General features: G+C 31.1%; 1 protein-coding gene across 2 annotated transcripts; it reads left to right on the forward strand.

Annotated features, from left to right (window-relative positions):
• Positions 1-188: 188 nt before the first annotated feature.
• Positions 189-25955, forward strand: LOC125069740 (polypeptide N-acetylgalactosaminyltransferase 5). Of its 2 annotated transcripts, none has more exons than XM_047679307.1 (14): positions 189-308; positions 581-828; positions 1020-1227; positions 2076-2205; positions 3096-3262; positions 3529-3693; positions 4441-4594; positions 16110-16287; positions 20253-20433; positions 21387-21526; positions 21798-21896; positions 22268-22402; positions 22777-22950; positions 23417-25955. In XM_047679307.1, exons 2-13 carry the CDS (start codon positions 664-666, stop codon positions 22936-22938), a joined length of 1884 nt encoding a protein of 627 aa, XP_047535263.1. In that variant the 5' UTR covers positions 189-308; positions 581-663; the 3' UTR covers positions 22939-22950; positions 23417-25955. The 2 variants fall into 2 exon arrangements, with proteins under 2 accessions (XP_047535263.1, XP_047535262.1); XM_047679306.1 differs by lacking the exon at positions 20253-20433 and adding an exon at positions 16604-16784 and having other exon boundaries at positions 190-308.
• Positions 25956-27386: the final 1431 nt, after the last annotated feature.

Genomic DNA, 27386 nt, shown 5'->3' on the forward strand with positions numbered 1-27386 from the left:
TAAAACGTACTAGATTTTTTTAACACGTTTGCTTAAACAGATTATTGGGTACTGTTTTGAAGGTGAGATATATATACCATACGGAAAAACAATTTAAAATATTTTTTCTGTGTTGTTATGCTCTCATATTTAAGTTTTTATACAAAGTATCCGATCGATTGAGGACACGGCACTCTTGAATCTTGATAGAAACTAGAAAGTTTGACGTATAGTATACGTGCGTATACGTTTGGGGATTGTCGGCGGTAGCCTGAATGTGACAATTTAATCGAATAATTACTTACCTACCTAATTATTTATTATAAGGCGTAAGTTTATCATTATGTCTTGATATTTTTTTCGATGATTTATAAATAATGAACAATTATAAATAGAACAAATCGTAGTGATGCAAATTACAATGCATTTTTGAAAAGAATCCGGGAACCTACTTCTATCTAATTGTGATTAAACTTAAAAAATTGTGTTCGCTTTCATTAATATATGAATTTAATCATCATTGGAGTATAATTAAGGAATTGAGTTTGTATTTTCATAGGTGTCTACTAATAAATGGTTTTAAAACCTTTGTTTGTTGCAGATTTACGTACGGTAGGCAATCGAGTGTTAATTTGACATGTGGCATTAGTAATAACTTTGCCTGTTGTTCGATTATTAGATACAATGTTTAGAAGCAAAATAAGAATACACACATGCCGAATAATTCTCCTCACATCCCTAGTTTGGTTGTTAGTTGATGTTGCTTTATTGGCCTTATACTCAGATTGTTTTGGAGATGGTTGGGATTGCAATAAAAATAAAAATGTTAATAATGACTATATTGTAAAGGTAAGGAAATAATCATTAATATAAATGAAGCAAAAGTTTTTTTATTCATTTTCATAATAGAAAAAAAATTGTGTAGACTTTTTAGTCAATCTTATAATTATTCTATGACAATATACTTACTGTTCACTTTAAATTACTATTATAATACTTAACTATATGTGATGTCACAATAATTTCCATATATTGTACAGGGTAATGACGAGTTTAGAGGTAAAAAAGCAGCAATTGCTGCTGCATTACAAAAAGACATTGATGAGGACACAAATATTGAAGAGAATGAAGTAGAACATGATGTAGGAGATGATGGTTTGATGCTGCCACTGTATCCAAGATCCAGGCTTAAGAGGTGGCAGCCTGTCCCACCAGTTAAACCCCAGGGTGAATCACCTGGAGAAATGGGTATGATTGAACAACCTAAAAACTTTTAGTTTATAGTTTATTTTTAATTCAGAAACAATGTTGTACTTAAATATGTAGTAACAATAATGTTAAAAAAAAAAGATTTTAACAAATTTTAAAAATATGTGTCATGTCTATTTGTACACAGTAATCCGATTAACAACTACAGAAGACATTTCACTTTGAAAAGAAACTTTTATGTTTTATCAAACAATTATATGAATTATGCTATTTGCATAGTGACTCACTATTTGCAACAAGGTTCTTGCTTTCATTTCCCTACTAGTATGTTAATAGAATAGTCATAATATATTGTTTCAATATTGGACACTCATTAAGTGCTACAAAGAAGAATAAAGAAACAAATCAATTATGTATAACATGTGTAATAATTATATTCATGCAGAAATATATAATAGATTGACAGTATTCATACTTTATTTATTTATTTTATTCTCAAACTTGGATATAATTACTTTATATTTAATAAATACTTTATAATAAATATATATATATTTTTTAATATCAATCAAATTATAATAACGGTAATAATATTGTACATTTATGTTTCAAAAATTTAGAAAAAAATAAAAATAGGTGTGAAAAAGACAAGTATTACAAATCTACCAATTGCCAAGTTTATTTTTTTTAAAATACTATCAATCTTCATAGAATTGATTTGATTATTTTGATATTATTTTATTAACTAATTCATCAACCAAGCTTTTATTAAAAATGTGGTAAAACTATTTAAACTAATAATTTTCGAATTTAATATTATATCTATTTTTTTAATGAGTGTCAAATATTTTAATGATTGTGGTTTTTTATGAGATTTTAATTTTCAGGTAAGGCAGTAAATATTCCAATTGAACAAGAGAAGCTTATGTTGGATAAGTTCCAAGAAAATCAGTTCAATTTGTTGGCAAGTGACATGATCTCACTTAACCGATCTCTAACTGATGTTAGATTTGAGAAGTGAGTTGTTTTTTTTTACATGTACTTTTTTTTATTATTTACGTTGTTAGGGTAATTTATGATAGAGTTTATTCTATATTATATATTTGTACACCAGTTTCAATAAGACTAAGTAAAAAAAAAAAAATCTAGTATAATTAGTTTATAGTCTGTACTGCTGTATGTGTTAATGATTTTCTTCTTTTTACTGATATATTTTTTTATTGTGATGACGGTTTGTGAAGAAATACTAATAGTCATATTTGCCTCTTCAAATTAAGTGTAGTTTTTGCAGTACTTGTCTTAAAAAAATTTACTTATGTGTCGTCTAACAATTTAAATGGACTATGTTAAAAATGTAGTGAAATAGTATTTTTTTTTACCAGCAAAATTTGAAATACATTATACAGTCTAAATAGTGTTGTAAAAATATTATATTTCTAGTTAAGTGCTTGTTTATGTCTATGTTAGAACTTAAAAAAGCAATTTCGTAATATATTGGTAATGTTATGCTTAGTAAAAATTTTAATGACTATCATTAAAATGCATAAAATAGGAAATATATTTATATTATTAATTAATGATCAATAATCGTACACCTGTGATGATTAACGATTTTTTTATCTCTTCGAAAATTAATGGTTCTATACATAATATGTTTGTGTGCGTGGAATAATTTATATTCCAATTTTAAATTCAGCTCATATTTAATTATTATCGTAAGTCTACTTCTTTATTGACATAGTTACAGAAGATTTACTTTCTTCTACTATTTTTGAAACAATCGAACAGTTTTTATTAATTTTCTTTTCTATTTCATTGAAAGAGTTTCCATTTGAGAAGGACAAAATAGTTCGTTTTGCGGTTGTTAAATAAAAAATAAATTATTTATTGCTACAATGTTATAATAGGTGTAAAGAAAAGCAGTACCCCGAGTTATTACCAACAACAAGTGTAGTTATAGTCTTCCACAATGAAGCTTGGACTACCCTCATTCGAACAATATGGAGCACCATCAATCGTTCGCCGCGACCCTTACTGAAAGAGATAATACTCGTAGATGACGCTAGCGAGAAAGGTAGAAACACATCACTACATCTAATACGTAGTTTCATTGTATTCCCAAACATAACATTAGTTTCAGTCATTTTTTTGAAGATTAACTAGCTTACTAAATTTGTATTGTTTGTATGTAACAATATGAAACCGTTGATTTTTTAAGAAGCATTTAAAAACAAAACAATCAAATTGCGAGCATCTTCCCTTTTTGTAGATTGTTCAAATATAATAAAATGTGTATACGAAAGTGAATTATAGATATATCTATGTATTTTTGTCAACCAGAACATTTAGGTAAGAAACTGGAAGACTACATAAAGACACTGCCTGTTCCAACGCGACTCTTCCGAACGGAAAACAGGTCCGGGCTCATCCGAGCGCGTCTTTTGGGCGCGAAACACGTGAAAGGCGACGTTATAACATTCCTGGATGCGCACTGCGAGTGTACCGGTGAGCACAATACTCGTACTATAACAATGTACTTAAAAAAATGTTGAACTCATTCTATGAAAATGTCTTTTGACATAAAAAAAATATATCTTTGCAACTTGTGTTTCAATGGCGTACCTGTATAATTATGTAGATATATTTAAAGTATACTAGAGATATAATCGTATTTTTTTTTTAATTATTGTACTAAGTTTTACAATTTTATATCTGATCAGTTTGTATAAATAGTTAATTATCAGTTTGATGAAAGTAGTTTTAGACCACTTTTAGACTTTCTAGATCCAACACAGAACTGAAGTAACTACATAAATATTTTTCATTTCTTATAAGTTAAAGTAAATTTAAGAAAATATTGTTCTTATGTAAAATGTAAATGTCACAATTTCATTACAAATAAAACACGAAATTGTAACATGGCTTATATCCTTACTGTGAGCTACTATATAAGAACTCATAGAAAACCTGATTCGTAGCCTCATAACCTATATCTTACAACGATGAAGCGACATAATATCTTGGGTAAATATATGATATATTATGTTTATATTGCATTTAAATAAATATGATTATCGATCAAGATAAACATTTTTACAAGGTAAATATATACATGTAAAACGTCTTCTAAATATAAAATTTGATGCATTGCATTTCATATCGTGACCAGATATGTTTTGATTATCTACAATATCTCGAAATCACTGTGATTAATTGTGTTTTTAAAAACTTTTCTTTCTTCTTTGTCGTCAGAGGGTTGGTTGGAGCCGTTACTAGCCCGGATCGTAAAAGACAGAAGTACGGTTGTGTGTCCTATCATCGATGTCATATCGGATACCACCTTCGAGTACATTCAGGCTTCGGACATGACGTGGGGAGGCTTCAACTGGAAATTGAACTTTAGATGGTGAGTATAAAGTTTAAATTTATTTAGATTTGTCAACTTATGAAAATGAAACTTGAAAAATTAAAAAAAAAAAACAACAAAATGTATTATCACTATTTTAGTGCAGAAAAGTCTTATTGATACCTATTTTTATTTTAAGTTCAAACACTTTATAATTTTTTTGGAATAAACTGATTTTATTTTATTGAGTAACGTAAATAATAGCTGGTGAAACTAGCGAGATAACAGATAACCCTAGTAAAAATAAATTATTCATTTTTTATGTATTATATATTGTTGTCCCAATAAAAAAACAATCAGCGGATTCATAAATTTTCGAAGCCGTACTAAGTACATTTTCCAACAAGGCTAGGTTGTGATTGTTATACGAGATTGTTTTGCTTACATAACTACTGCTTCCCATTGTTCTCGCAACACATTCATGTAGTTCAAGTACAAACTTAATGAAACGCGATCTTATAATATATTATTGACACAATTTGTAGCTGCATTTAACTACAAAATAAAATTACCATTAGAAAAAATATGTTCTGTTTTTCTCACAATGGTTCCTGTCTCGTTTTCTTTCGTTTATGATTTAAAATTTAGAACATTGGGCGATGAAAATAGATAGTCCAATATGCCATATTCACATCGAAAAAGATGTACAGATAAACAAACTTTACATTTACATATTCCTTGCGATTTCTAATAGCACTGCTGTGCTATGCACTACCAACGGTTCTTGATTCATATACCTTTGTTTTAAGTACAACACTTAACGTCAAAAATTTAATCGAATTAATTATACTTCCAAATTTTCGATAACAACTCCGCCGACATTCGTGACGTTTTTCGCGAAACAATGAAAACCATAGATTATTTTAGATCTCGACCGATGATATTACGTTAATCCAATGTCAATGTCGTTTTTTTTTGTGTTTACACGTGTGGTCAGAGTAGGCTACACATAAAGCACATTGTTTTCGTGTAAAATGTATTATATATATTTGATTTTTATCAACGCCTGTATTTGACGTTAAATAAATGGCATTGCTTTGATCTTTTAAATACACGCCGTAAAATAATTTTATTGCAAAATGTATACAGTTTTATACTATCTATTTATGTAATTGAGGGTTAATATTATCTGGGGCTTATTGTTATGATACCGTTCTTTAGGTTATGGTAAAACCCGCTACAAAATCGTATGAAAATATATCTTCTGAAGTTATATTCGAATAAGATGGTATCGATTTCAGCAACAAGCAGACTAAACAATTGCCCCGGGGGTATAATAGTGTACAGTCTATTTTCTAACTTTAATAATAATCCGATGGGGCGGCAAATCTGATGGGATCGAATGTCTTGATAAAAAAACCCAAAATCTTATTGTTCCGACCCTGTATTACCTAATGATTTCCCGAGTCTGAGTCCTGTAGTCTTATAAGTTAGCCATTACACCAGCGATGCAGTTAATTCAATTTACAATACATTTTAAGGGACATCTCATTTAATTCATAATCGTAGTCCATTGGTATGATGTTTTTCGAAAGTTGTATGATTTGTATCAATTAAATGTCCAGAATGCCTTACCAAGGTACAAATCATTTGGATATTATATAAATGTTTGGTCGAGCCAATGAGCATTTCAAGAACATAAAGAAGAAACAGACAATAAATGAACCGACCAACGAATTGCGAATTTAGAAATGTAAAACAGACGAATTCTTAATAGATATAATTGATCCTTTCTTTGGATTTAATCCAATATTTTAATGTTTTAATTGAGTCATTAACGTTATCTTTCATAATTAAAGGCAGAATACCGATTTTCGATGTACATTTATCGGATTATACTCAAATATGAAGTGATTTAAACTGATTTTAAGATAGTAAGCTTATCAGTGTGTTTGATCGCTGTTCGCTTATGTGTTGAGATAATTGTAACAACTGTGTTTTAGATAATTTTACAAAAAATATAATATGAAGCAATTATTTTGTTGTTTTTTGTTTTAATATTTTTTTCGCTAATGGAAAAGATAATGATGCAAATTATTTTTTTTATTTGTACGTAATTTGCAAAGGAGCAAAGCCGTAACGGCTACAATTTCTTGTATAAATTAATATGTTTAATAATTGTATATATTTTACAGTAATTATATTCGTATGTCGCGATTTAACTTTGCTGTAGAGAAATAAACCATTTGGCATAAGCTTGTTACGTTTGTTAACTGGGCGAAAATTCTGCTAACAAATGGTCACTGTATCACAATGGAATCGAAACATAATCGTTGCCGTTCATTTTATTTTATTTATTTGTTTATATATTTTACCATCATATATCACATACCATATTCACAAATTATTGAGTAAAAGTAGGAAAAAAAATCTTGTACAGTGTGATACAAAAATATGAAAGAACAAAAAATAATAATGAATTACTCCAAATTAAAAAGTAATAACCATGAAATAAAAACAAAAATGTAACTTGACACTTATTAAGCAAAGAGATTAACATTTTATTTAATTATATTATATTATGTTATATACATATATCAATGTCATGAGAAGCGATATCATTGGCCGTTTTCCTATTCTCCTAACAACGATAGAGTTGTGGTTACGGGGAAGTTGAATCGGAATTTAATCGGAACTTAACCGATATAAATATGTAGAATTAGCCCTCGATTAAACTGAGTTTTATTTTTGCGAGTAATAGTCGAAGTTACGTAGGAACCTAACTTCGTCTATTATTCACAAAAATAAAACTAAATAATATAGGAAAAATATAAATAAATAAATAAAGAATAGTACCGGGAACGTATCATACCGCTGTGTACTCCATTCCAAAAGGTACAAGAGGAGAAGAGCCAAATAAAAAAAACATTTGACAGAAAGTTTACGCGATATTATTTGTCGAGAGCTTGATATTCACTATGGATTTGCGAAAAAATTGCCTTTTGAACGTCGATGAAACTTACCGGAATTTTGGAAGTAAAATTAAAGTGGATATCAGTAGGTAGTTAAGAGTAATAGTGCAAAATATAGCTGAGTTATTAGCAAATCGCATGAAATACGTAAATCTAAGGTTTGATTATCTTTATTCCTACTTCGATTGGGATTTGGCCCCTCTGTAAGATAAACGCTTTTATTACAAAAATGTTCAAGAATATTCAATCGTAAAATTAAATTAGAAAGGCATGATTGTTTGCTAAGGCTATTATAAAACTAACGAACCTGGAGACGAGAAGTAATTGCTTTTAGGTTATTTCAATATTAAATGTCTCGTGTGTGATGATTGGTCTCGCAGGGATCAATTCCTGGCCCGCTTCACTTCCTCGTCTATATATCCGTTTGCTCTTAGGTAACAAACGAGAATAATACATTACAAATAAAAGATGTCCTTTAATTTATGAAATTGGTAATGATATACAGGCTTATTGTTAATACTAATAAGCAGATTAGATTGAAAATAATAACACAAAATGTATTTAACCTACAACAACCTTAATAAATAATAAAATAGGAACAAAAACTTAAAGACGACGTAAAAATGGTGTTCGATACTATATTTGAAAAACCCCAGACGTTTGTCATTAGTGGATTTAAAGAGTTAGATTATTGTTTTTTAACTAACTACGAAAATGATAAAGTAGGTAGAAATGTTTTCACAATCTTTGAACGTACTTTTATCCTCAGCTAGCGAGCATTATCTATGTAGGTATTTTTGAGAAATCTTGATTTGCCAATTTTTCTACACCTAATCACGCCGCGTATCGTTTGAAACGATTTTATCCTAAGAACAATTTGAAACAGATAATACAATTGATGATATTGGATAAAACATTACATGAGACCTCTACCTTATAATTTTCAACTGATTAATATTTCCAAAGTACATAAAACATAACATAAGCAGCCCGTAAATGTCCCACTGCTGGGATAAAGGCCTCCTCTCCCTTTGAGGAGAAGGTTTTGGAGCATATTCCACCACGCTGCTCCAATGCGGGTTGGCGGAATACACATGTGGCTGAATTTTGTTGAAATTAGACACATGCAGGTTTCCTCACGATGTTTTCCTTCACCGCCGAGCACGAGATGAATTATAAACACAAATTAAGCACATGAAATTTCAGTGGTGCCTGCCTGGGTTTGAACCCGAAATCATCGGTTAAGATGCACGCGTTCTAACCACTGGGCCATCTCGGCTCATATTTCCAAAGTAACATACTTAATATATAGATACAGAGGTCAAACTAAGGCGTCAACTTAATATTGTGGGCAAATCAGATTGTAACCAGTTGAACGTTGACGTTAAGGTAGACACATTCAATCAATCATTAAAATAATTGTTTAAAAGATTTATATTACTTTATGTTTACCAAATCGTGAACAATGTAAAAAAATTACATGTTATGTCTTCGGTGACGCTTGTGATCACTTTTTTTTCCGTTCGGAATGTAGATTCTACCGAGAAGAACCGGCAAGAAACTCAGTAGTCACTCTTTTCTAACATTTAAAATACAAAGTTATGTTAGTTGAATACAATTACATATGTATGTATATAATATATCCTACCTGGCAGTCAACAAGTATTAGCACCACGCTTTTTTATCATCTATATAATCTTTTATTGAATTATATGCTTTTTTTATCAATGTATATTTGATAAATGATTTGCATTTATGAATCGGCAAAGTTAAAAATATCTGCGGAATTTTATTATAGAAACACCCGTTTCTTTTTACCTTAAAGAGGATTTATTGACTATGCGGAGTCCGAAACTTGACATTATAAGCTTATCCTTTGGTGTACATACAATGATTATCACTGATTCTAACAAAGTGATCAACGTTACGGTGAATATACATAATATTATTGTAAATATATTGTGACGCAACAGTGAATATTCGTACTTTGTTAATAACGTCTCGAAGGGAGTCTCTAGCTCCTAGATTATAAATAGACCGGACTGCTCTTTTTTGTAAAATAAAAAAAGATTCCATATCTGTAGCGTTACCCCAAAGTTATATTATATTATGCCATATGTCATAACACTATGTAAATAACCAAAATATACTAGACGTCTGACCGCTGTATCTATATCAGTTAGTTGTCTAACTTTTTATTGCCGCGTATGCTGCATAGCCGAGTCTTCCTGTCAGGGACGATAAATGAGCGTACGAAACATTAAGCAAATACACCATCATAAGAGAACCAATCTCGGTAGTGCGAAACGACACATCCTATTGTTAATACGTCAAAAGTGCTCTCACTTTAATATTAAATTATTGACGTTTTAACAAATTGTCAAATACTATACAGATTACTGAGTATTAGCATTAGTTTTTGATTTTGGATTCGCTTTTATTGCTTTACTTTAATGTTCCGTCCGTCTGTCTTTTGTTTTATAATCTGAGTCGATCAGTTCCTCTTCACACTTGGTAGATTGAGTAGTTCCCTCAATTTCTCATAAAGGCCATTATTAGAACTGGATTTTTGATAAAAATGGGACCAACATGGACGAATATTTTTCTAAGTCTTATACACGTCAGTGTTCTAAGGTGACAAACATGATATACATAAGTTCAATTGAAAAGGGAACATCCATATATTTTTAAAAAGTCGGTTTATAGGCTAGGAAGCGATTACAGTATCATTATCTGAGATTTGTTACGAACGTAATACCAATTCTATGAAAACAAAGATCATTATCGATTTCAAAACAAGGTTTCAAGCAGCGGATTATAATAAGCCGTTGATTGATATTATTATTCCACACTAATAGATATTGACGAATTGATTTGGTTTAAGAGATATTTTTTGTATTTTAATATATTATTAAAATTTAATCAGTTGAATGAATAGTTACCTAACCACCGTATTAATTAATGCGTATAACTAAAAGCATACGTGTATAGTTATTTAATTATTCCGTTTTCACTAATGTTGTTTATTGAGAAATGAAGATTAATAGCAGTTTCTAAATATCTCGCTGCTGGACTAAGGCCTCCTTTCCTTATGAGGAGAAGGTTTAGCGCTTATTCTAACATGCTGAATGCGGGTTTGTGGATATATGTAGGTACATGTGGCCGATTTTAATCCGACACGTGGATTTCCTCACCATGGTTTTCTTCAACGTTTTTAATTCTGGCCATCTTGGTTATACTCAAACTCAAACTCAAATTCCTTTATTCAACATAGAAGCATTACACTTACTAATTGATGGTCAAATTAAACACTACCACCGGTTCGGAAAAAGGTACACCCTGACCTGAGAAGAACCGGTGCAAGAAACGCTGAGTTTTTTTTTGTCAAATTAATTAAATACGTAATTTTTACAATAATAATCATAATTAAAATGCTTCTTTAAAAGTTTAATATATAAAGGTTATAACTATAAAGATATAAAAAAAACATATATGTATATATCATTGCAGGTAGCAAAGTGAAGAACTGCTTTTTATACTTAATTGCACGTAATAAAATATACGTACATAATTGTGAAAGAGTAATTATTACGCTCCCGCCGGTTCTTGTTGTCGTAGTTTCGCTTTGTTATCACGATATCCTAATAAAAATAACGATCTATAAATGTTTACATACATTCATAAAGTAAATATTTTATTCGTAAGAGCCGACCGAATTCAAATATTCTGTAATAAAAATACCCTATAAAACTTTTGTTACAAGCGAGGATGACATTAATCAATGATATATTCAAGTTGGTGAATGCTATTTATTTTACTAGGAAGAATAAGTAAAAGAATCATTCGACGTGCTAATAAAAGCGTGACTTACAAGTGAAGCTACAACTGGTTAGAAAATTTAAATTTTGTCGAGAAAATCCGACAAGAACCTCCGTTATTCTTTCTATAAATACATTTCTATAAAGTATACAATCATATATTAATTGCTTGAATTATATCTATATATCTTGCGTGAAATCTTAAGAGGTACGTGGTTGACCTTGCTCGATTGAGCCGTACCGATAAATATGACACGTGGAAAACCTCACACCTCTGTAAGAAATCGTGGAAAAAAGTGTCACAGGTCTCTGAAGTGGATCGTTTCATCCAACATTGGTTATTTAGATGACAAAGGATGGTGTCGTGATTTGCACGTATCGAAAGTAAAAAAAAATCGTAAATAAAATCTTCAGAAATAACCCAAAGGTTACCTTAGCAGTATTACTTAATATTCCAATGTAATTTAAAAATCTTATGATAGATAGCTTAGGAAAAAAGCTAATAAAAACTTATTCAGACGGTAGATTGCATATTTATTTCTAGAACTTCTAATTGTTTTTGGAGAAATAGACAAATTGTTATATATGAAGTAGGTTAACCTATATATTTTTTAATTACCGAGACACAGAAATCAATGTAGCTCAAATGAAGCCATTTTACATATGTACATCTACGCATTGAGTCAGCTTCTTGTTAGAAAAATAGAAGTAAATTGTTTTCTTCTAATTCGACGCATTTAAATTATTGTCGTCTCATTGTATTGATTTTGTCCATTGCGCAATTGTTTCCACTGCACCAAAACATATTTAAATTTCAGCCCATCAATTAATGTATTTAAAACATAATGATTGGTCACGATAAGGATAATTGTTTTTAATTACCTGCCATGCCTTGATATCCGTTACTTAATAATTACATCAATTCGAAGAATTGTTCTTCAATTTGATTATTTAATGAACCGGAATTAGGTAAATAAAAGTTACGTCATATATGAAGTTTGTGATATATACCTACAATGCGACGCTGTTATCATATAGTATATGAGTGATCGTCTTATGTCTTGGCTATTAATTTTATATGCTTAATAATTTTAAATGGTAATTTCATAGTCAAGTGTTGAGCATAAAACTAGCATACTAATAAAATAAACTTACTGAAGTTTTACATACAAAAATTACCTTTTAAAAGGTGGTTGATCGTCGTTGACTTTGCTCAATTAGGCGTTACCGATTAATATAATTTGCGTAGAACTCACATCTCCTGTGTTCAACAAAAAGTCTCGTTCTCTTGATATACTAGGCGACAGAGAGACTGCCACGCAAACGTAAGCCGAAGGTTCCTTTATTATGGTATTATTCAATGTGCCGATGTAAATAAAAAAATCTTGTGATAACTAACTTAGGACCGAAAAGCGAAATATTACGTGAATTTTTGCTTATTTCAATTACTAAACGAAGAGAAAGTACTATGGATGTTGTAAGATATCGTATATTTTTTATTTTTTTTGATAAAGTATACCGAGTGAAATTGTAATGCAACACAAATCAGGACACTTACGTGTATCGACGTCTGAAACTAATCAAACATCGAGACAAACAAATTATTAGATAGTTTACCATGACTTGATATGGAGCAGAAGCTATTCAGTTTGAAAGAGCAGAAATTTACAAGAATTGATTTGGCATCATATACTAGAATTGGTTTCGGTCGCGTTCAATCGTACAAACTCAAGCTTTATAATACAAACGCGGTATATATCACGCACGGTGTCATCTGCGTTACACACACAATCTGTTAATATTTATAATTTCGTGCAGATATACCCGATTGCAACTTATCCACAAATATAGATCGTTAATTATTTTTTTTTATCTTATAATCGAAATATTTTGATATTAAATCCATAAAATTCAATGACATGACAGTTCAACAGGCGGCCATTTTTGACGTTCTATGGGTGCGTTCAGAAAGTGTTTCAAAAAATAATTTCGTGCAGGGGTACGATAGACTCGATGGAAACTTATCCACATTCAATTATAGATTAACGATTATGAAAACGTACTATGTTATATTAAAAGTAAATGATAAACCGTGGTCCGTATTTGTTTAGTTTTATCTATTTTACCCGAGCGAAGCCGGGTTTTCATCTAGTGTGTAAGTACATAATTCCTTCAGTTTGCTAGATCGGTTGACGCTTATGATTACACTTCTGCTTCTTAAGATTTTTTAAGCTAGATTGCTCAATAGATGGTTTTTAATAAGCGGCGGGTGATTTTAATGCATATAATATTCATACAATATTTATTTAAATAATTTATCCAATAATGTTTTTGTTGCGTTTAAATTCAAGCTCTACTTATTTATAATGTGAGAAGATATAAAATGAAGTCAATTTGTATGCAGGGTGCACCGATCATATTAAGATGGAAAATTGCTTTTATTTGTCCATTTCTTATGAACATAGCATATAATATTGAGAATATTTTAAAAACTCAATATTATGAGGAGGCTATTTTATATTTTTTAAGAAACTGGTTATGAATATTATTATTTATATAAATTAAGAGTTGAATACAAAAAAAAGGATAACAATGTTAATGACACTTTAATCGTCGTTATTATTTAATTATTGGTACAAAAAATGTAATTGTTGTTTCGTTTCGTTATTTGGCTTAGTTTAGTAAAATCGCTCATACGTCGTTATCTCGTGTATGTACTCGCTTTATTTTTCTTATTATTATGAGTAATCGTAATAAACAAACTCATTTTCGTATTAATTTTATATTAGTTCGCTTATAATATTGTATAACGCTTATGTAGAGTGGAGGTCAAGGCGACTATTTATTCCATTTAAAGAGTTATTTTAATAGAAGTATCATAGTAGAAGTATTAAGAGCTTCTCCTTAAGCACAGTAATGTTAAAACGTTTCCTGTTCCACACACTCAAATTCTAAGCAACAGAATACATTATAGAATGATGTGGTAACTACTCTTCAATTATAAAGAATTATTATATATTTCCTTTATTAGAAACTATTGTCGCCCTCGGCTTCACTCGGTGTTTTTAGGGGTCGGTGGGCAGGTATTAGGCAAAGAGAACAGACAAGAGTTTCATTCGCATTTATAATAACATATTAGTATCGATAAATACTTCATAAAAATATATTTGATAACTCGAAATGAAATATACATTAATGACATATCCTATTAAGGTGTCGGTATACTTACCACCACTTTCTCTAATCTAAATGAGTATTCTCTTACACTTTAAATGTGACCAAGATAAAAGAAATAGATAAAAAATTGTACTAATGGAATCTTGTACGTTTATATCAAATCATGTTCGTGTTTATTGATACAACTTAATCTAACCATCAAATATGATTAAATGTTGTAATGATTTAATAATTAATCATTAATTTATTAATAAAAATTGTTAACATTATCGGTATCAAAACGTACCGTCGCTTTACTATCATAATCTTTAAACTAGGTGTAGGTATAAAAAAAACAAAGTTTGCTTAAGTCTCACTCAGAGCTGTCTCAAGCTATGCTGGGGCACTTTTGCTAGATATTTAATAAAAAAAAAACAAACAATGAAACAATTTATTTTTAATTATAAACATTCGTTTTCCATGTAGAAATATTTTTCTTATTAAGTTTAGTTTCAAATAAATGGTGCGGTAATTTTCGTTAATTCTTAGGAATCTGATTGGTTGTACAATCTCATGGCCATAGTTAGTATACCTATTTCTATAATGAAGAGCACGTCTATAGCTTTCAACTTTTAATTTCGACTATCGTTACTAACATTTGTGCCTTTTTGACACAAATGAAATCCAAAAAGTAAAAGAAAATAATATCGTCACTAGTCTTTTGATAAAGATGTTAGTTATTTCTTACAAATATTGCTTGTGTATATTATTTGTGTGCACAAACGTGTGAGAGAAATTGTTGGTTCTTCCGGGCCCCCTGAGGATGGGGGCCCTGGGCACGTGCCCTGTGTGCCCTTATGGTAAAGATACGGTAATGGCCTCACTGTTGACTCTCGTCTGTTACGGAGATGAATTTGGGATAGTCAGTTGCCTAACTGTTAGTTGGGAGGATATACCTCGGTCAATATTTGGTATGAAACACGCACGTTTCCTTACGATGTTTTCATTCACCTCTAAGCATGAGATCAACTATAAATATAATCGAAGAGCTATTCGATTAAGATTCACGTGTCGTTTAGGCCATCTCGGTTCATTCATCGGTGTCATAGATAAAATTAGTTAGTTGTAAATATAATAGCTATAATGTAGATTTTGTGAAAAGTCATATGCGACATGTATATTTTAGTCATGTATTCTACATATAGAATACTATAAATCAGCCTACAGTTTATTCGTTATCGCTATATTACAACATTCGACCTTTAAGCGAGCTCAATCACATATTCGTAAAGTTGTTGGTAAAGCAATAAAATGAAGACGCTTATACTAATTTTAAATTTTTTTTTTTTGTTGTCACGACTACTACACTAAATAATATACCTAAACTTCACCATAGTTAATCGGGAAAGTTTTTTTTTAATAATTAGTGAGTATTGCAATTGTATAAATTTCTGAATTATTTTATACCTATGTCTTTCGATCCTTTATTTGCTTTATATAAAGATGTATTCGTAATAAGTATTTTAAAAGAGTAACATCTGTTATTATAGGCAATGTATACAATATTAACCAAAAAGTGTTTGCGACATAATTAGGTCGTGTAATTGTAAAAGCTGTTTTCATTTCTAGGTATAGAGTCCCAGAAAGAGAAATGGCACGTCGAGGCGGAGATCGAACAGCGCCGCTGCGCACGCCGACCATGGCGGGCGGGCTGTTTGCTATTGATAAGGATTACTTCTATAAGATTGGTTCATACGATGAAGGCATGGACATTTGGGGAGGCGAAAATCTCGAAATGAGTTTCCGGGTATCGTATTTCTTTATACTTAAATAGGTTAATTCATCATGTTTAGGGTTCAATTTTATAAAAATGAATTAGATCTAAATCATATTGAAAAATATTACAATTGGTAGAAAAGATGTATAAAGTTCCAGCTTCATGTTCGCTTACGGCAACAGTAGGATCTCTTATTTGTTTGAGTAAAATCATTCAGACAGAAATTTGACATACAGATATTTGTTCTTGAGTACGCAGCTCGTCATTTTCTTTACCAATCCGTTAATAACGATATATGAGACAATATAGTATTAAACGGGGGAAAGTAATGAGACTCGGGGTAAAGGTGTGGCAGTGCGGCGGGAGGTTGGAGATTGTTCCGTGCTCACACGTGGGGCACGTCTTCCGCGACAAGTCGCCTTACTCGTTCCCGGGTGGAGTTCAAAACGTCGTGCTTCACAATGCGGCGCGCGTTGCTGAAGTGTGGATGGACGAGTGGGGACAGTTCTATTACGCCATGAACCCAGGTTCGATATCCGACTCGTGTTTGGTTTCTAACGTTTTGCAACAATTCAATTTTTTTTAAACACCTAATTAATTAAGCTTTTAACTTTTATGGTTCAACGGTAATGACACAATAAAAGTAGGTATATTCCATCTAATGGTATCATTTATTTTAGAAATAAAGTTTGATATTTGACTAGCAAACAGCGATTAGTAACACTTTGGGTTCGTCATCGTTAATATATTTTTCATTGAAATGTATTAAGTAACAATTTGATAACAGAGTCATGCCTTAACTTAAATTTTCCACCTGAAATGTAGCGAGTTTCTTAGAAATGTGTATTTATCAGATAAATATTATCGTATTATTGTCACGGGTGAGTCTTGTTGTTGCAAAATGTTAGCGATCTCGGCACACGAATAAAGTTTTGTTGTGGCTTGGGATAACTTTTAACCATATCAAATGTTGTGTGAGCGTGTCCTTAACAAGATGTCGTTCGGCTTTCTAACAAACATTAACCATTGCGGCTGCATTCGTTTTATCTGTGTGTTTTGCTTTTATTGTATGTATTTGAGAGGATAGTTTTTAACTCTTTCACATTGAATAATTGTGAGGGAGATAGAACTATCATTGAATACATTCAAAGATTGGCAGCTATCTTTTTATGCATGATTTTTTACTAATTTATTTTTCCGTTCTGTCTGGTCCTTTCTACACGTGTATCTTCAATTAGAGTTGTGTCCTATTTATTTCGCATTTTCTAATTATTTTTCGAATCTATTTACTACTTCCTAATGCAGAAGCAATGATTTAAATTTTCGTATAATTTGAATGATTTAATTATAATGTTCAATTAACCACAGCAATTCTTTTCAATAAGAGAATGGGCAGATATATTTAAATAAAATCAAGAAAACACGACTCAGCAAAAACACAATGATAACTATGATAGAGTATTTGATTGTAATAAAATGACATTTTAAATCGTAATCATATCGTTCATACTAAAAATTAATCTGCGATCGATCGTTTTTTAATATGTACTTAAATATTTATTTACTTTAAAATTTCAGTATATATTTTAATCATAAATCGTCGTTGCGCCTGCAAAAGTCGCGTTGTTGTGTGTGTCGCGTTAAATGTTTTTTTTTTCTTATTTTTAGATTGTTATGCCGTTTCAATCGTTATTTTAACACGCACGTACTGTAAAAACAGTTTATTGATAACTTCAATAATGTAAAAGTTTTAAAATTTAGTTATGTGACGTTCACACAACGAAAGCTACATAAATTGAAATAAAGATTAAAACGGCATTAAAAAAACACATAGCAGCATTTGCAAGCGCAACGACGACATATATTTTAATATCAATATTAATAGTATATGAAATAAAATATTAAAAATACTATATATTTGTATACGTAGTTAATTTGTGAATATATCTGCCACAACTCATTAATCATGGCTTAATAGAATTAATACGGGATAATATATTTGTATTGAGAATTTTATTTATTTATGTGTTAATAATCATTAATGTCGTCTGTAGATTCTGACGAGTATGTCGGTATTATGTTATCTATGGATTATTTGTATTTGTATAATCGTATCTAACAGTATTTTTGCCGATGTAGCCATTCGCAAATGTTCTTACTTTTTTTAGGACCTTGTAAGGTACATCAGTTAGTTCTATAGGTTTGTTGGTGTTTGAATGAGATAGAGTTACATGCAAATGGCTAATACCGTCTCAGATATCAGGATATTGTCGTGTTGTAGATGCGGAAGTATTAATGTCGTATCTGAAGAATATTGTTAGGTATAAACAGCCTGTGCCAATAACAGACGTAGTAGAGTTTAGATTTAAATATCCTATATTAATTTAATTCTCCTATATCAAATCAAAATAATCTTTATTCAAGCAGGCACGTCTAAATCGTCATGGTACAGTGTTGATGTATATTGTTATTATTATATTAGATTGTTCATGCATAAGGGACATAACACCTTAGTTCCCAAGGTTGTTGGCGCATTGGCGGTGTGAAGAATAGTTAATATTTCTTATAGCGCCATTATCTGTGGGCGGTGGTGACCACTTAAAATCAGGTGGCTTATTTGCTCGACCGCCTACCTATATCATAAAAAAATGGAATTAAATTTAAAGTTACTATTGGTTCGGAGAGTAGATTACTAGTAGTAGAAACTCAGTAGTTACTCTTTTCCACTATTATGCGCTACGAACAGTTCTTCATTGTTATACTTATATCTACTTTAGTTTTCCTCAATTTCGCCGACAATTAAACCGTCATAATGATAACCATAGATTCGTTTAGATCTCGGTCAATGATGTCATGTAAATTCAAGCTCTGATTTATTTATTTATCTTTAGTCCTCCTGTTATTGGAATACGATAGATGACTATAAGGAAAGAAAAGGGCGAAATAACAGATGGGTACGAGAGATGACGTTTGGTCTTGATAATGTCATGAAGGAAATTACTAAGGACATCATTGGAGATAGATATGAATGAAAGATAAACACAATGCTGGCTCGAATTGAAAGGGAGCAATCGAATAATAATAATCCCATAGCTGACAGTGGAATGACAAACGAAGAAATTTAACTATAAGTACTCCTTACAATGCCGAAGTCTATTGTTCCACTTATCCAATTAATAAATATAAATAAAAAAAATATATTAAATTCGAACATTTAACTTTTTTCCGTCCATAACGCTTTCATAACCGTTTAAATAAATTGTGAATGGCCATATCGAATTGTTTTCAGATTTCCACATCGATCTAATATTGCTAACATATTGATTTCATTTATCACATTTAACTTTTATATATGTATGAAATTAACTAATAATTTGGCAAAAATATGTTTTTTTAACGGGCTTACTATGTCAAGGAACAATATTTACTAAAATATTTTATTGTAGCTTAAAAAAAAACATTTATCGTATGTTTTGCGTTTATTTATGCTATTTTAATGGCTTTAAAATAATATAACTATATCGTATTAGTAGAAATTGTTTCTGCAACAAATTATTTGGGCGATATAATGTTTATTTGCAATGGCAACGGTATTTGATATCAGCTAGCGAGCTTACTAAATAAAATTATACCAAAATACACAAAGTATTATTGCTACTAAAAAACGAACAAAGGCCATTCTCTTCTAAATTCTAGAATGATTTTCCTGTTCAGAATGCATGACTAATTTCAATTCTAGAAAAGTCCGGTCGATCTAATTCTGAGAAATAACATAAAATGAAATGAATATAAATATATCTTCGAATACTAAGTAACTTGTGTGCATATTTTAAATAAAATTTACCGAATTATTTCCTAGAATATAATAGAGGTATTTCCTGAGTTGGATTTGTTATAGACCGTATTGTGGCCTCGGAACTAAAATAATAATTCTAAAAAAGATAAGTGAGCTAAGAAGGTTGCCATTGCAAATGTAACAAAGTAAGAGGGGGCAGGTGTGGATGTGTGGGGGCACACTCGAGATCGCGCCGTGCTCGCACGTGGGGCACGTGTTCCGCAAGACCACGCCCTACTCCTTCCCCGGGGGCACGGGCAGGGTCGTCAACCACAACAACGCTCGCCTCGCCGAAGTATGGCTTGACGACTGGAAGCATTTCTACTACAATATTAACCCAGGTCTTTAACGCTTCCTTGATTTATGGATATGTGTGATATCAATTAGGTACTGAACTGTCGGCTCATTATTCAATTTAATTGACAGCCAATTGATAACACACGTCTCTGTGATAACAATTAAAGACTATTGTTTTTGCTATTAAATATTGTATAGGTACATATCAATATAATTAATTATGTATATTTATTAAAGCATACTTATATATAACAGTAGCCACGAGCAGTAGTCTTTTAAGGCGTGGATATACGTGAAGTGGCTTCGTTTAAGTTTAATATATTACTTTTTTCCCGGATACGGTTAGTGAAAGAACTTAAAAAAGTATCTTAACCTACATCATATACAGCATTTTTTATTCTTTACTAAAAAAATAATGATGAGGTTATATAGTAATAACCCTAATAATTCAGTGTGGGATGATGTTGTGCTAGATGGACCTGACACATCTCTGCAATCTTGTATTTTGATGTTTCCGCACGGTATATTTATCGGTAACGCCCAATCGAGCAAGGTCACAGACGTGTATCCACATCTTAAATAATATATAATATGCACGTATTATAAATGAATATAATGGGAACACATTAAATTATTAACACTAATTTCTAACAACAATATAATGCATTGTATTAGATGTCACAATGTAATTCATTGCTATTGGGCTGAACAGCTTTATTTATTAATAACGTCGCTGCAATAACCAATCATCAAACCATACATTAAAGCTAAAATCATACAATCATTTTGTTTTGAATATAAAATTACCGTAATAATTTATAAATTTCAAATTATACTTAAATTATTACTTCTTTGGTATTTAATTACGTTTATAATAAAAAAATAAACGTTTTTTACTTAAATTTAATTGAAGACAGTAGTTAACTTTAAAATAAAAATACAAATAAAACTTACAATATTATATGTTTCCAATATTAATTATATTTTTGCCAATTAGGCGCTCTTAACGTGCCAGTCGGTGACGTCACCGAGCGCAAAGCATTGCGCGATCGTCTCAAGTGCAAGAGCTTCAGATGGTACCTCGAGAACATTTATCCCGAGAGTCAGATGCCACTCGACTACTATTACCTGGGAGAAGTAAGCTTACTATATTTTCTTAATTTATCTGTGGTGCACACATTGCATATTATAAAGATTAGTTATTTTAATTGAATGTTCTTCTTAGATAGGAGAAAATGTCTGAACATGTCTAAAATCACCAAAAGTGTGTGCATTATATTACAAGATTTGATCTTTACTAGCAAATATATGATAACACTAAACGTTTGTAAAAACTATTAATGAATTGATTCTAAATTATCTGCTTTAATTATAATAGAATTGGAAAATAAAAATGAATACATTTCAGATTCGCAACGCAGAAACATCCAACTGCCTCGATACCCTTGGCGGGAAAGCGGGACAGGCTTTGGGTATGGGATATTGTCACGGAATGGGTGGCAATCAGGTGAGATCTTACAATATTTCGCAAACATATTTACAGTATGAATTTGGCTTAAAAGACCAGAATAATCCTAGTCATGTAAAATATTATAGCGCCGGTCATGTTACATTTGTTTGTTTCTGGTGATTATGTAATAAGTTGTGACACACAGTGAATAAGAAAAAGACAAAAGTGAGATCGTTTTATGTATCAGCTTCACACTACAAACGAAAGAATATTATTCAATTATAACAAAACAACGCGTGCAAATGCACGATGCCATCCGTAGATACGAAATTATCGACAAAATAGGCTTATCCCTTTATTTTGATATCTCTTGGAGTATCTCAATTACTCCACAGGTGTTAAGTATTTTGTAAATATTTTTGTTGCAGGTATTCGCGTACACGAAGCGCAAACAGATAATGTCGGACGACAACTGCCTGGACGCGGCCCACCCGCGCGGCCCGATCAAACTCATCCGCTGTCACGGCATGCGCGGCAACCAGGAGTGGACCTACGACACCAAGGTACCGACACGACGATATTTACAGCATCACTTCTGCGTCTGATTTAAGCGCTCTCCGAATGAACCTAACTAATTAATCTGTTTCTTTTCAACTTCATACGTGAGAAAGAGATAGCTATATAATTTTCAATTTATATAACATAACGCGTGTCCGTAGTGACTCGGTTGTAAAAATATTTGGAAACTCAAGTATAAAAATCTCAACGTGGTATAATTTGATGGAGATGCCTAATCTAGTTATTGTATGCCATTTGTTCACACGCCGTGAACATGTTCAGCATTTTTTACACAAGTACAGCGGCAGACGTAGGGTTACGAAACTGGAATATGATAGAGACAGACAGACACTGAGGGCTGTTGGTTGGTTGGTTCCAGACACGCACGATAAAGCACACGAACACGGGCATGTGCCTGGACAAGCCGGAGTCGACGGACGTGTGGAAGCCGCTGCTGCGCGCGTGCGACCGCTCGCGCGGCCAGCAGTGGCTCATGCAGGTCGACTTCAAGTGGCAGGCGCGGCGCCAGCACGGCAGCTAGTGCGCGCCGCAGGTACCCACTCCCCACTCCCCACTCCCCGTATTATATATGTATACACATACGTATCGGTGCAAACCGATGATGCGGCGACGTTGACGATGATTCTCGAGGTGTAAGAACGTTAAAATTATGACGTCACTGCGTCACGGCCAGTTGAGCCATTTTAAAATAGCATGAATATCTTTTTCTAATTTTAAAATTGATTGTTGTTGTTTTTTTTTTGAGAATCTCCCTGAGTATATTATAAATATAGTAAGTTCGTATCATACGAATTTTTGGAACATAGGTTACTTCTATTACAGGAACAAATATACTTATTCCTTTTTTATAAACGTAACATTTAGTATTTATAATGAATAATCTTACTAGTCTGGGTGACTGAAAGCAGTATGTTACAAGTCTGTCATTATTGTCATTGTAAATATTTGAAGAATATTTTTACATGTACGAAGCTGAATAAACACTTTTCTATTTGCAGGTTCGACAACGATAGACCATAAAAGTCTTCCCTCGTCGTTAGATAAAAGATTTACTTCCTTATTCCTATATCTGAAATTTTATATGTATTAGATTGTATTGACACGTGGTCCTGTGAATCGTTGACAATACATGCGCTGTAGTAAGTTTTAAACGTTGCTCAAATTTAGGATCGTGTCCGATACGTTGTAGGGTGAATTTTTGTTTTGCTATTCGAAGTTTACTAGGTATAAGTTGAAGACCATTTATAAAATTATATAGTCCTTTGACCATTTCTACTCACTAGTACGTTTTGATTTCTGTACTGGTTCCGTAGAAGTAACCTCGGATGAGATTATATTCGTAATTAAGGCGAAACGCAAGCTTCGATCGAGAGTCACAAATATTTTCGAGTATTTTTAAATTCTGATAGCGTCGATAAGACTACATTTTAACATTGTTGAATATACAACTGCAACGGTCGTTTTTAATATCGTCTATGATATTTTTTTAATCCTGCGGCTCTACCTATATGTGTTGTTTAGGGAGTGAACAGTTAAACAACGCTCCGTCTTCTTCTTTAGAAAGAGAGCAATGTATATCAATGTTTAAAAAAACATTCGCTAAGCGACGTTTATAAGTAACGCCGTATAAGTGTAACGTCACCAAGTTATTCAATCTTATTTGATATTGGTTGTGTGAAAGCAATACTCTGTGACCGTGATTTGATGAAAAATTGAGATTATAATATATTTACGTGTGTTCAAATTTGATTTCGTAAATGTTCTATATTTTTAAAATAATGTGTATTCCTTTAATAAACCTCAAATCCAACCGGACGTAGCGTTAATGGATATTATTTCGAGAGTATATTTTTGTTGACTCAATAGTTAATTTTAGGAAACCCCACTAGTATAAATATATGTTGACTAACGGTGCTCCATTTTAGCACTAAGTAATAATATATATGTATAGTTTTCCACTGAAGCTTCGGCAAACGGCAGACGCCATATTGCCTAACTGCCTATTTATTTGCCACAAATATTTTCTGAGTTATAACACGCATATTATTATATAAGTTCTAGCTCTAAAGTTATTTTATTGCGTCTGCAAACAAAATAATTCATATTTTGTAATTCGATATTTTCTTTTAAAGATTAATTCTATTAACGATGAGTTATAATACTTGATTTTAAATTAATAGTTGTTATAACGTTTTGTTGCCACATTTAAAAAATAATACGACGATAATTAATGTTAAGAAAACTCTGGTGATTAGTCGACAGCTTATTCTATGAAGTTATATTCACAGAGTGTATATTCGATTTGCACATAGTTTGAAATATAAATTTAGATAAACTTTTTTAAAGAAAAATTATTGTTAAATCTGCGGTGATACAGATTATAAATATACATAGATCGACTTATTTCATAGTTTATTCATAGCTTTAATAGCCCTCCTTCCTTAGTCTTCACGCAAATACTGTAGTTTTAACAATAATTTATACTTCGTCTGTTGCCTTAAATTTAATGTTGTCTCAAATTCGTGTCATTTTTAATGTATCGATAAGAACCAAGTAATTGATAATATTTTAGTGCATATCGTCTGTAGAATAGAAGGGTTTAAATTAATATTATTTTTTACGTCGAAACTTGAAATGTCTAAAATTTAATTATAATTAATCAAATCCTTACAACGAAAATGTTTGTATGTTTTAAAGTATAAATGTAACGCTGAGGTCATTATTGAATAACCTTAATTATTCGAATGTATTTAAAACTCATTTTTAAATGATTGTTTTTATAAAAAAAACAAATGTTTGTATTAAAACTAAGTACCCTTCTATATGAAATAAATACATCAATTTAATAGGTTAGAAATTTTGACAGGTAATTTTAATGTATTATATTCTTGACTCGTACGTTATTAACATTATCTTATGATTTTATTTGTGTTATTGTAACCTCAGTGATGCTTTACTCTTAAAACTGTTTATTTTTTTTTTAAGTTATGGACAATTTTAAACGGTTGTCTTCTTAATGACTTATTTATGTTGAAGATTTATAATTTCAAGTTGGTGATTTTATTTTAATTCAAAATTTTAATATTTATTTATAATGATATTATGTAACATTTCTATCATATCAATTAATATTTTAAGAGATTATTATACATATAATTTATTGTAAACTAGACGAATTGGCATGTTTATCTCATCACAAACAATTTTATAAAAAAAACGTAAATAATAAATGTATTATTATCTATACAGCTCTTGTTACACGTAAAAAAATATTTCACAATATTGTCATAAATAACATTTGTAAGAAGTAATTTGCAAAGAATATTTTTATTATTGTAAATAATTTGTTATATAAAGATTCGTCCAGTCGATGATTGTATCGAAAAAGCATTTATTTGATAAGAACAGAATCTCGCAAACGTTATTTTATTCGATTTTTATAAGTGCCAAATTCAGAAATTTTAGTTTTGTTACGCAATCGTCATTCCAATAGACAGATATTACGAAAATTACTTATAAACTGAAAATAAATATTATGACTGATTAATTCTATTATTTTATTCTTATATCCTGTTTACATGATTTTAATTCATTTACCTAACCTAACCTAATCTTACGTTTACATGATTTTAATTCATTTATCTGTCAATTTGTGTTCACCAAATTATTCAACAGAATTTTAAACTCAATGGCTTGAGCTAAATTTTTGCATACTGTGCTTGTGACAAAAAGAATTTATATCCTATTCCAATAGAAGGAGTAAAGACAGACAAACCTTATATTTTAAGTGTTTGTTATTATATATTTATAATAAAACACTTAACCAAAGCTTATTCCAACCACAATAGATAGTTCTAAATAGAAAGTTCTATCCACAATGACACGTGACTCTTATTCCCATTCGCTATAACTATGCAAATGTGCGATGACTGTTAGGTCCATAGATAATACATATAATGGGTAGTTCTATTGCTATGTACCGAACAGCTGTGTCGGCGGCACACGCATACTAAATTAAATCACCAATAGAATCATAGTCCATTGTATTTATTCAACTACAGATTTCCGACTTTAAATACCGATGTTGTTTAATATATTTGCTAAGCTTTTAGTATTATTTTAAAATGCCTACAAGTATTTCAACATACAATTTAAACGCCTTAAGAGAGCCCAGCATATAATATGATGACGGCAACATATTTTAGTGTGCGGTACATACGTGAATATAAAAAATATTGGTTTGGAATCGGCAAAAAAAACCGATTTTGTAAAACATATTTAACAAAAAAATTAATTTTCATTACAAAAAAAATAATAATTATAAATTTTAAGTAACCGAATAAACGTTCATTCCTTTTGTGGGCGATACGTTCCGTTTTTCTGGGCTATTTAAAATTATTGTTTGTAAAACATAATAAATAGAGCAAAACTGTCAAATAATGCAAATTACTTGATGACTCATGAGGCAACGTAAACTAACCTAGTCCGTCCAGGGCCTCAATTCAAGAAAATGTTTCTTGACGAGAACTTTGACTTCGTCATTATCTTTTTCTCAAAATTTATTCCCTGACCAAAATTATCGATAATATCGATAGTATCGCCGTTATCAATAGTATTGCTCACGGGGAGCTATCGATACTATCGATAGTATTGATAAAAAATATAATACCGATAGCACTATCGACATCCTGAATAGTTTTCGAGGTCAACTATCGATAGTTCGGCAGCGCAGCTGGGAAGCGAGACCGATGCTCAAGTGAAACTCACGAAAAATAGTGGGGCGCGTCTTTGTAGAATGAACTAACTAATTATACAATTAAATGTATGTATCATCGAAACCAAATTATACGAATTCCACGTCTTTTATAATCTATATAATCGCCTTAGCAATCTACGGGCAGACGGCTCCCAGACACCGATTCTGTGATCACTCACATTTATGAGATATATGAAATACATGAGTTACGA

This window comes from Vanessa atalanta, chromosome 16 (assembly GCF_905147765.1).
Source record: "Vanessa atalanta chromosome 16, ilVanAtal1.2, whole genome shotgun sequence".
Lineage (NCBI taxonomy): Eukaryota > Metazoa > Arthropoda > Insecta > Lepidoptera > Nymphalidae > Vanessa > Vanessa atalanta.